Source organism: Sinocyclocheilus anshuiensis, unplaced genomic scaffold (assembly GCF_001515605.1).
Source record: "Sinocyclocheilus anshuiensis isolate Anshui unplaced genomic scaffold, SAMN03320099.WGS_v1.1 scaffold773, whole genome shotgun sequence".
Taxonomy (NCBI): Eukaryota; Metazoa; Chordata; class Actinopteri; order Cypriniformes; family Cyprinidae; genus Sinocyclocheilus; species Sinocyclocheilus anshuiensis.
The window spans coordinates 963946-976271 of record NW_015539930.1 but is presented as its reverse complement, the minus strand read 5'-3'; the positions used below and the strand labels follow the sequence as shown (position 1 = coordinate 976271).

General features: G+C 44.0%; 1 protein-coding gene across 1 annotated transcript in view; it reads right to left on the bottom strand.

The window, feature by feature from the left end:
* LOC107686817 (matrix metalloproteinase-15-like) overlaps window positions 1-3237 on the bottom strand; it is a 48002-nt gene extending 44765 nt beyond the window's left edge. The window contains exons 1-2 of the mRNA XM_016483944.1: window positions 2663-3237; window positions 1749-2045 (exon numbers count right to left, since the gene is read on the bottom strand). Coding sequence (XP_016339430.1) covers window positions 1749-1880 — 132 coding nt within the window. The 5' untranslated portion in view covers window positions 1881-2045; window positions 2663-3237. The remainder of the gene's footprint in view (window positions 1-1748; window positions 2046-2662) is intronic.
* Window positions 3238-12326: the final 9089 nt, after the last annotated feature.

The window sequence follows — 12326 nt, the reverse complement described above, 5'->3', positions numbered from 1 at the left end:
GTCTAAGATCGCAGTCATCCAAATGATGAAAACATATTACCGTAAACAATGTATTTTGTGACACCACGAAATAAATGATAGAGCATAATATGAAACGATATACTTTTTATTTCGTCCATCCGATATATATCGTCATATCGCACAGCCCTCGTGCATATTGATACCATAAAAGTATTTCTATCATGAGAACTCTATGAAGCTTTTAGCATGGTAATGGATATAACAATGTTAATGTAGTTGGTCTTGGCGGTATAGATCTGGGTGGAGGGTTTCAGAGGAACTCTGAAAGCGCGCTGCAATGCTCAAATGAATGCTAATCAGCCATTTAAATGTAAAACAGCAAGCTCATTGGCTGCGTATACAACGTGAACCAGTCAGCTAGTGACAAGTCGTTTAGTACTAAGAATATCATCAGTTACGTTAAGGACCCTTCTGTTATAACATAGTTGAGAATCATCTTTATACAAAGTTTGGTAAAAAAAAAAATCCTGAAAACTAAAAATCTATTGGTGATTTAAAAAATCTATTATTTTTGCCTATGCATGTTCATTCATGTCTTTTTATTTATTTTTTTTAAATTGAGTCCCGATGTCCTCTACCGAGGACATAGCATAACTTATGAATGAAATATCATTTGTTTTTTTACATTTTTTAATGCTCTAAACAATGTAAAGACATGAAAAAAAATATTTTTTTCCTAAAAATCTTTTCTCGGGTCTTAAGAGGTTAAACATAATGGAAGGAGAGTGTTTCAGTTGTGTGAGAAAAAAACTCTCATGGCCATCACAGCAAAAGTTGGCTGTATTACAAAAGTTGGTGGGCGATAGTATAGCCGATGTGATAGCCAGGTGTGTGGGAACTGCAGGTTACAACTGCCCATTTTGTGGTCAGTGTTATATCCAGCTCAGAGGAGCACATCTAGTTATTGTTCATTTTATTCCAGGTTAATCTGGGTCAGGACTGATGTAAAAGATTAAGAAGGCAACAGATACCGGAAAGGATCAAACCGAGGCTCCCTGCCAGATTTGTGAAACTGATGAGTAAATTAATCAATTCAGAGAGAGAGTTTAGATCTTTGGCTTCTGTCAGTCTCTTTGCTGAGTGCCAGACCACCAATGACAGGGTTTGGGCCACTGCAGCACTGCATACATGGGTTATACAACAAATCTCAAACCACACAGACTACAAATTCTTCATACCTCCTACCACTTCAAACTAAAAAACATCCCAAAGTTGGGCTACAAGAAGAGGCAAGAACTTTGGTGTTTCAAAAATCTTAGTTACAAGCTAAATAACAACTTTCTAATTTGCTCCCTGATATCACCGCCATTCACATGCTGAGTTACAAGCATTCAGCTTAAATCAGCTGTCATATAAAAACCAGACCTCAGACTCTGCTCTAGAAAAAATATGCACAGTGCATTAAACCTAAATGAGAAATAGACCAAATAGCCTATATGGATGGCACTTGTATCAAACACATTCAATAGAGAGAAAGAGCATTAAAATCAACATCAAAGCAAAAATATTTATGCATACACAGTTGAACAGCCCCACTAATATAATGTATCTCTCTCTCCCTATATATATATATATATATATATATATATATTATAAAGCCATCAAATTGGTGCCCAAATGTAGTGGCCAAAACATGTTCTCACCTAACTTTAAATAGTATGAATTCTATAATATGATCAATTTGTGATACAAAAATGTGCACTGCACTGATCTTTTGAAATAATTACCTCTCCATTAAAGGTTTCATCTCCAAAGGTGCACGCTCCACTCATCGAGAGCACCAGAAGAGAATAAATTACAGTCCGTCTCCAGAGCAACCTGAACGGGTCATCCCATAATACTGCCATCATTCTCATCATCGGGAACAGTGAGAACAGCTAAAACTCAACAAAAGTTTAACCAAACAGGTTAAAATATAACTATCCGCAACTAAAAACACAAAAAGTCCAATGCACTCAGATTAAAAACAACATCATTCTGGGGTCTCGTCTAGTTGTGTGTCCTTTCTGCAGAAGCGCACGGCTCTTCCGTGCTACAGTCATTCAGTGCGATTTAAACGCCAGTCCCAGGCGCTGTACCAAGAGTCAAAGAGGTCCGATGCTCTGGCGGAGGTTTCTGAGCGTGTTAGGTATCATATCCAGCGGGTGTGCCCACTTAATTGTCGTTTCATCCCACTCACGTGGTGCCTATAAATTAATTACAGCTACAACCTACTTCAAAGCAGAAGCTGTGCAAACTTACGCTGCAATTTCCTCTTGTGGTATGACTCGGTAAACGAAGCGTGAATAACGGCTAGTGTTATTGCAACAGAGATTTGCGTTTCTTGGGACAGAAACTCGGTCGTCGCGCTGTAACCACAATACAAGAGCGCACAAATTATTATCAGATGACTGCGACACGCTCCGACACCTGTCTTGGATCACCGCCCTGCTTGTAAAGATTTAATACGATAGTTTTTCTCGATAAAATCCACGTTTTCTCTCGGTTTTCTTGGGCGGGTTCCAGGTCGCCGGGTGCTTGTTGTGACGCTCCTCGTGTGTGCAGCGAGTGACTCGGACTTTGTGCTGAGTCCTGCGGCGTGTCCCGCTGAAGCTGGAGGAGGGGCCCAACAAGACGGACACCAGCAAGTGTCCAGTGCCACCTCCAGTGCTACAGTCATTCAGTGCGATTTAAACGCCAGTCCCAGGCGCTGTACCAAGAGTCAAAGAGGTCCGATGCTCTGGCGGAGGTTTCTGAGCGTGTTAGGTATCATATCCAGCGGGTGTGCCCACTTAATGGTCGTTTCATCCCACTCACGTGGTGCCTATAAATTAATTACAGCTACAACCTACTTCAAAGCAGAAGCTGTGCAAACTTACGTTGCAATTTCCTCTTGTAGTATGACTCGGGAAACGAAGCATGAATAACAGCTGGTGTTACTGTAGTAGTGGGTGATTCAACTGAGATTTGGCGTTCTTGGGACAGAAACTCGCTCGCGAACGGTGCCGTCGGTCGTCGCGCAGCAACCACAATACAAGAGCGCTCAAATTATTAGCAGATGACTGACGCGCTCTGACACCTGTCTTGGATCACCGCCCTGCTTGTAAAGATTTAATATGATAGTTACTTCTCGGTCAAATCCACGTTTTCTCTCAGTTTTCTTGGGCGGGTTCCAAGTCGTATCCGCCGCGCGCTCGCTGGTGGCTTGTTGTGACGCCTCTCATGTGTGCAGCGAGTGACTCGGACTTTGTGCCGAATCCTGCGGCGTGTCCCGCTGCCTTGTAAAGCTGGAGGAGGGGCACAACAAGACGGACACCAGTAAAGTATCCAGTGCCACCTCCAGTCTGGACACAAAGACATGTAGGCCTATTCCTGCTTTGCAGTGCTTTTGAGCTCTGTAATTTAAAAAGTACCCATATGCGGTTAGTTGTTACTTTAGAAAGTCGGCTATTTCTATAAAACTATCGAACAGACATTCAGAAATATGCTCTGGTCAAGCTCAGACATGTACAAAAAAAAAAAATTATTGATTATTTATTTACACAATGCACGAAATAAACAGGAATAAATAAATACCATTATATGTATGTATCGAATTTACTCGCACTCATTGTGACTGAGACAATTGTTCTTTTGCTTATGTGACTACTTGAATGAGATTGTGTAGAAAACTGACAGTCACATAGTGTGACACAGCGTCTCCTACAGGAGCGTTATATTGCTAGATTGGGATGCATCCCAAAGCATTTTAATAATTCATTTAATAATACTTATACATAACGCAAGTAGTGGTGCGCTCCATCTTCACAAGCCGAATTTGAATATTTACATAGTCGTTTAGCAGACGCTTTTATCCCAAGCGACTTACAAATGAAAACAATAGATGCAATCAAACCAACAAAAGATCAATAATATGTAAGTGCTGTGACAAGTCCCGAGGCCCGTTTCAGAGAGGAGGTTAAGTAGACTATATATATATATATATATATATATGTTAACCCTGAAATGAGGGAAACTCTGGGTTTTCCGTTACTGAATGGGAGGTAGGCTATGTCAAACCTTAGAAAGCAGAAGCCCCTTTCTGAAAGAGAGGAAACTTTCCCTAACCCTAACTTATACCAAAGACTATACCCTTAAAGTATTTCTTTCAGTCTACTCCTTTTTAAAGGGTAAGCAATGTTTAAATAGCCTCATTCATTCGTTCATTCACGCAGCAAAAATGCTTTTCTGAGTATTTTGGAGTCTAAATTAAGTGCATTTTACTTAAAAGAAAAAAAATCTCTTAAATTAGTAAATGCACTTAATAAATAAATACAAATTTCTCCCAGGAAACAATAAATACCTTATGTCATTTTTCTTATGTATAGTAAATGCATCTTGATTTAAGAATCTTTAGATATGTTGACTGGAAAAAAACACAAGACAAAAATACTAAGAAAGAAAAGCATTTTTTGCAGTGCAGGTACATTCATTGCACATATTGTCATCATGCAGACACTTTGAAAGTGACAAAAACAGCATGTCCTTTTATACAGAATCCAGATGAGGAGGCTGCATTAATTCGTAGGGAGTTACATTTACTTTGAAAGATGATTATTATTATTATATATATATATATATATATATATATATTATTTTTTTTTTTGCCATATCCACATGCATATTTATTTGAGCTGTGAACAATATTTGAGAGAAATAGGCCTTTTGTGTACATAGAAAAAGTCTTAGATCTTTGAGTTCAGCTCATGAAAAATGGGGGCAAAAACAAAAGTGTTGCGTTTATAATTTTGTTCAGTGTAGTTTGTGAGATTAAAATAAGTGTATCCCAAAGCATAGTATGTTGAAAAGAGTATACCAGAAGTCGAAAAGATATACCAGAAGAGTATACCAGAATACCCGTATGGTCTACTATTTCAGGTAGATTTTTGAAGTGTGGATCTGTGTACAGAGGAGCAGAGCAAGCACAACCAAAACAATTTTAACCGAGGCCCAAAAGTAAGGTCACTTTCATAATACCTTATATTGTGAGTGTTCATTCCCAATTTTTTGTTTATCTCATAAAAACATATATTGTTTCTCTTATGTACAACATGTACTAACAGTAGGCTAATACACACAGTTAAATAATTGTCTTCTCAAAAATGAAAATTAGGAGAATACCAACTACTGAATACAGTTAAACATATCTAATAAATGAGAATACTTCCTTATGGTTTTTATTAGTATAGTCATTGCCTTAGTGGTCAAAATGACCATTACTACAGTACAGAGTGCTCTGTATATTGTTATAAACCATTTTAATTTTTTTACCCTTTGCACATTTGAATGATATCAGCTTAATACAAACTGTAGAATTAATATTAACTTTGAAGAAGTACAAGAAACTAATTCTTTCCAAAGTTAATTTAAAAAAATTAACATCTGATTGGCATAAAATATTTCCTTTTAAATGTAGCATGAGTAGTATGCTTTTAACTGGTGAATCATATAAATATATTTGTGTAAAACTTAAATCTATCACAGTCTGCATTTTTGAGACTCCTGTACTTGTCATTACCAGGGCGTCTGTCTTGTGTTTGCTCCTACCTCTAAAAAGCTTAGTCTATTTGAACTGTCTTTGTGTTTTAGACAGGTGTATTAAAGGACTGACTGTGAATGTCAGAGATAAGAGCATAATTGACTGTGTGCTGAGAGCAGTAGAGTGTCTCGAGCTGTCAAATTAGAGTGCTTTCTAACACCCATCAATGCAAACAAATGAAGGCTCTTTTCAAATCCCTTTATTCAAACACACGCGGAAGTAGAGCATTTAGGCCTGCCTAAAGAAGAAGATGGTCCGTACACAAGCCCCCATTAATTCTACACACAGAGAGAAGAGAAAAAACCTGTTAATGGGAAGACACTGACAAAAACGTTTTGCCATAGTTGTTTAAAATGTATCTTATTTACACATGTAACTAAGCAGATATTACACTGAAATAATAAGGTAGTTTAAAGGGATAGTTCACCCAAAAATGAAAATTTGATGTTTATCTGCTTACCCCCAGGGCATCCAAGATGTAGGTGACTTTGTTTCTTCAGTAGAACACAAATGGAGATTTTTAACTCAAACCGTTGCAGTCTGTCAGTCCTATAGGGCCAACTCTACCAAGCCATGGGAGTTGCCCCTAGGATGCCTTGACGGCTGTCAGTGACATTATCCCCTTCGCCCAAAAGCCTGAGCTGCATACCATAAAACTTTCCTGTTAAGGGCTGGGCTGGAAAGCCTGAACCCGGGGCAAAGCTCGAAAGGCTTGGAATCAGAAGAAAGAGATTCCTTTACCCTTTCATGGGAACTTCGAACTGCGTCCTCTAGGGATCCTATGGGGAACGGTATACCCACTCCGCCATGCTGAGGGGAGTGCATGCCGAGCACTAAGTGCCAACTCTACCAAGCCATGGGAGTTGCCCCTAGGATGCCTTGACGGCTGTCAGTGACATTATCCCCTTCGCCCAAAAGCCTGAGCTGCATACCATAAAACTTTCCTGTTAAGGGCTGGGCTGGAAAGCCTGAACCCGGGGCAAAGCTCGAAAGGCTTGGAATCAGAAGAAAGAGATTCCTTTAAGGGAATACGACCAGGCATCTAGGACAATAAACCAGACCCTGGCCTGTCACCCAGGGAGCTACCACCAGCTCTGAATGAGCTTGGTCAAAGGAACTGACTCGATAGATCGTTGTTAGCAAACACCCTGCTCAGAAATGTATCACCAGGGATACATAAGTCGAGTGGGGCACAAGGTGAAAACGGGGGGCTTAAACCACCTCAGAGAAAGGGAACGAGGCTGATAGTGCGTAACCCATACCATGCAGGATTTTAGAAAGTGCGCAGGATGTTTAGCGTGCACACTTACCACAGTGTGGATTTTAGGAAGTGCACAGAAGCTCAGCGTGTGCACTTACCATAATATGGATTCTAGAAACACCGTTCCTAATGGGTAACCGAGGCTGTTACTTTGACAGGCCTAGGTACCCTGCGTGACTGTGGCACACTCAAGGGAGCAGTCACTTAATTCAGCGGGAGTCCGCGTGCTCAGAGCGCATGTGGATTGAAAAAGGTGTATCTCATAGAAACCCCCCCATGTGAGGGGAGCATCACCAACTCAACCATAGCAGCACAGAACAGGCTCCGGAGCATGTGCTCATACATAACTAGAAGGGGCATAGCACCCAGCTCTCAGATTGAGAGGAGGACACCAACGCTCGACTTGGAAGCAGTGTGCTCATAGATAACCCTCTAGAGCAGTGGTTCCCAACTCTGGTCCTGGAGGCACCCCAACACTGCTCATTTTGCATGTCTCCTTTCTCTGACACACCAATTACAGGTCTTGGAGTCTCTACTAATGAGCTGATGACCTGAATCAGGTGTGTTTGATTAAGGAGACATGCAAAATGTGCAGTGTTGGGGTGCCACCAGGACCAGGGTTGGGAACCACTGCTCTAGAGTGAGGGGAGCACTATAAGCTCAACCACAAGAGCAACATATCAGGGAGGCAGAAAAGACCTAACAACCTGGTGTTGCTGACTCACAGAGCTCTGGGGTGGAGAACTCGAATCTCAGGCAGAGAGGAAACTCAGACGCCCTGAAGGGAGCGGCGTGCTCACAGGTAACCCTCTAGGGTTAGGGGAGCACTGCTAAGCTCAACCAAGAAGGAGAGCAGCCTAACAAGGAGGCAGGGAGAGGCCTAACAACCTAAGGCTGCTGCTCAATGGAGCTCCAAAGAGCGGAGGACTTGATGAGAGAAGGCCTCAGACGCTCAATTGGGAGCGGCATGCTCAAAGTTAACCCTCCAAGGTGAGGGGAGCACTGCTAGGCTCGACCAAATAGGGGCAACTTATCAGGGAGGCAGCAAGCGGCCAAACTACCTGATGTCACTGCCACGGAGCTCAAAGAGCAGAGGGCTCGACCCTTAGCAAATAGAGAGGAACCCAGCTCGACTGAAGCGATCAATAGCCCAGGGGCAAAATACCTAGCTCTCAAGTAGAGAGGAGGACTCACATAATCTGCCCAGGACTGGCGAGCTCATAAAAGACCCTTCTGCAGTGAGGGGAGCACGGCCCTGTCCGGGGAGCAGATTGACCGCAAATGGGACATCAGAAATGGGATCCTGCTTAAAAAGGGATCACATATTTCAACAGGGTCCCAGCATAGAGGCAACTGACCAAGGAGGCGACAGGGACGGGTCTAACAACTCAGTATTGTTGCATATGGAGCAGCGCTCTTGGCTCTCAGGCTGAGGCGGGCCCTCAAAGCACAAACTGGGAGTGATAGGCTCATAGCTAACCCTCGCAGTGAGGGGAGCACTCCTCAGCTCGACCAGAAAGCAGCGCTAGATTAGAAGTGGCAGTCTAGCAGGGCCCAATGAGAGACCGTCAACTGATACAGCTGAACACAGTCTTATGCTTTCTATCTCTATAGAGAGCATGGGTCCCATTAAACCAGACCCGATAACCCATTGATGCATGCAGGGCTACTGCTCCTCAGAGCCAAAGCTTACAGGAAGGGTTTCTGCAGAAACACATCTCACTCGTACCTCAGGGAAAGCAGTGTACTCAAGCCCACTCTGCAGAGGCGCGCACTGGTTCGACCATAAGGGCAGTCTGACAGGGAGGTCCAATGGGCCTCACCGTCTATTGAACAGTTAAGGAGTGTTAAGCCACTCGACGCCTCAGCGAGAGGAGCTCTAGCTCAGAGAACGTGCATGATGGTTGAGAGGATGACTCAAATCTCAAGAGACCCCTCGGGGTGAGATATGAGTAGCGCATCCTGGCCAGGGCAGCTTCTCAAAGCAGACACCCAGCCAGGACAACAGGGAGCATGTCACGAAGCATTATGCTCCAAAGAAAATGCTCAACCTGAATGGAGAACCCGCAGGTCCTGAGGTTGCAGCATTTTACTGGGGACCTGATGGCTAAGGAGGCTCTCGCAGAAGCCCAGTGACTTGGCTGCGTGGTCCAGTAAGCATGAAGCCGAAGTTGTAGGGCTATCATCCAGCATGGATCCAATACCGACGGGTGAGACCATCACCACCAATAGTCAACAGCGAGAGGTTCTGACTTCAGCAGAGGAGGTGCTCTCAGAAGTCCTAACCATAAAACAAAGTCAGAAAAACCGGGACAGGTCCAAGTAGCACTGCGGAGAAAGCTAGTTAGTGAATTCACATAAAACTAGCAATAGAGTAGATAAAATGGATCGTACTCACCAACCATGGTTCTCGCACATGACTCTAATATATAATATAATCTGAAGGCGAAGTCCGAAGAGTGCTTGGGTCCGGACCATCAGTAAGGTAGTTCTATGAGACATAGAAACTAACCAAAACATCATAGGTCCAGCATGAGAGACTGCAATGCAAGTGCTCCTACCTAACCTCGGTCAGGTGGATGGCTTTAGGGGAATTAAGGGGAGGAAAATGATAACAGATATTAATACTCTCAGAGGGAGGTGAGTAGATGGCTCAGGTTTTACTCTTATCCGGACGAGAGCGCTGAGAACGCCTCGTCTGGATCACCTCCCTCAAATCTTGCCTGTTACCTTTTGACACACGCCTCCTTTGAGCCCTACCCGAAGGTGGGGGAGGGGTGCGAGTCGTGACACTAGTCTTCTGTGCCCACCTCTAATCCTTAGATTTAGATGGGCCAGGACCCCTTGGTTGTTCGGGCTCAGAACTGGACCTTTGTGGAATGAAGGACTTAAAGGCGGCCGATCGCACCTTGGCCTTCTTAAACTTCTCAAACACTGTCTTGACGGAAGTGCCGAAAAGCTCAGAAGGGGAAACCGGCGCATCAAGGAGAAAGCTCCCCTCTTCCTTCCCAATATTCGCCAGGTTCACCCACAGATGCCTCTCCATAACCACCATGGCCGCCATGGATCTGCCAATGGCAGTGGCGGTCTGCTTAGTGGCACGGAGAGCAAGATCTGTGGTGCGACGCAACTCAGCCACCTCATCAGGGGATAGACCCTGACCTTTATCCAGGTCTTTCAACAGGTCAGCCTGATAAGCCTGAAGAGAGATAGCAGGCCAGTGTCTCTTCAATAGAGGGCATCTTCTCATAACCGTTCTCACGCATCCCCTCAATATTAACATAACTAGTATCCTGAAACCTATGGATGCGGGACGAAAACTGATTTTTCCAAGCCTTCTCGAGCTCCACATGGAGATCAGGAGGAAATGGAAGGCTCACTTGAGCTGGAGGGCTAAGGTCAGAAACATAACGCTCATCGAGGCGGCCTCGAGGTGCCACTTTCTTGGCCCGCTTCCACGGCAAGTCAAGCCTCGCCGTGGCGTGATCCATAACCTCAAGCAACTCCGCAAACGCAGGGCAGGAGGAATGAGAGGACTCAGTTTAAATTTCTTCATCCTCATCTAACATCTCCTGTTCTTCCTGGCTTGGAGCCAGCTGAGCACTAGCCGCTGGATCAGATGATGTAAGAGAAATAGTATCGTCATCCAGCAGCTCACTCTCGTCCGTGACCGATGAGCGCGAAAGGGAGAGACCCTTTTTCAACTCATCAGCCAGGTCCACCTGCGATCCCCATGAGCTAATTTTCCTCCGTGCCTCAGCAGCGGCAGGTCCTGAACTGATGGCTGTTCCTCTTTCCTCGAAAAAAGAGACAAACGAGAGCAGAGCTTTTTTATTGGAAATCGCTCACAATGTACTCAGATTGCCCCCTCGAGGACATTGCGTGCATGCTCTTCGCCCAAACAAAAGATGCAAAGATCGTGTGTGTCATCAGGTGTCAAATAACGAGGACACGGACCCACACACTTCTTAAACACCTTACTAGTGCTTGCCATGGTAAAGAAGAATAATCGTTCTTACCGGAATGCACGCTTCAAACAAAACTGTCCCTTGAAGATGAAGAAGAGGATGACGTGTTCTCCCGGCGCCCTTTTAAACTGTAACAGGTAATGATGACATAGGCTGTCGCCGGCCAATGTTATTGTCGTGTTTAGATGTATGCTTATGACACCGGCCACGCTGAAGGCGTTCCCCATAGCGACCGCTAGAGGACGCAGTTCGATGTTCCCTCGGAAGAGAACATGAAAAGATACTTGAAATGTGAAATTAAAACTACCAGTAAGTGGCAGCAAGCCACTGTTAATGAGTGAGTCATTAAGATTCAACGATTCATTCAAACGGTTGATTTATTCACGAATGAAGCATTTGACTGTTTTAATGAGTGAGTCACTAAATCATTCATTCAACCAATTCGTTCAAAAAGCTGATTCATTCGATAAGGAAACACCTTCCAGTGTGTTGCTCAGCCTCAGAGACGTAATACAGAGCTGTGATCTTTGTTTGGAGCTATTTTCTTTGGCGGAATAGAGCAAAACAGGTCACTTTGCACTAACTTTATTAAAGTTGTATCAATATTTGTTATCATGCTGATATCTGGAGAACAGCACTCTTATAAGTATTAAAATGAGTATTTGATCCCCTATCAATCAGCAAGATTTCTGGCTCCCAGGTGTCTTTTATACAGGTTAAAACTGAGATAATCTCAGTTTTTTTACCAGTATAAAAGACACCTGTCCACAGAAGCAATCAATAACTCAGATTCCAAACTCTCCACTATGGCCAAGACCAAAGAGCTGTCCAAGGATGTCAGGGACAAGATTGTAGACCTCCACAAGGCTGGAATGGGCTACAAGACCATCGCCAAACAGCTTGATGAGAAGGTGTCAACAGTTGGTGCAATTATTCGCAAATGAAAGAAACACAAAATAACTGTCAATCTCCCTCAGTCTGGGGCTCCATGCAAGATCTCACCTCGTGGCGTTTCAATGATCATGAGAACGGTGAGGAATCAGCCCAGAACTACACGGGAGGATCTGTTCAATGTTCTCAAGGCAGCTGGGACCATAGTCACCAAGAAAACAATTGATAACACACTATGCCGTGAAGGACTGAAATCCTGCAGTGCCCGCAAGGTCCCCCTGCTCAAGAAAGCACATGTACAGGCCTGTCTGAAGTTTGCCAATGAACATCTGAATGATTCAGAGGAGAACTGGGTGAAAGTGTTGTGGTCAGATGAGACCAAAATCAAGCTCTTTGGCATCAACTGAACTCGCGGTGTTTGCAGAAGGAGGAATGCTGCCTATGACCCCAAGAACGCCATCCCCACCGTCAAACATGGAGGTGTTTTCTGCTAATGGGACAGGACAACTGCACCACATCAAAGGGACGATGGACGGTGCCATGTACCATCAGGGCCAGGGCATTGAAGCCAGCTAGGGCATTGAAAATGGGTCGTGGATGGGTATTCCAGCATGACAATGACCCAAAA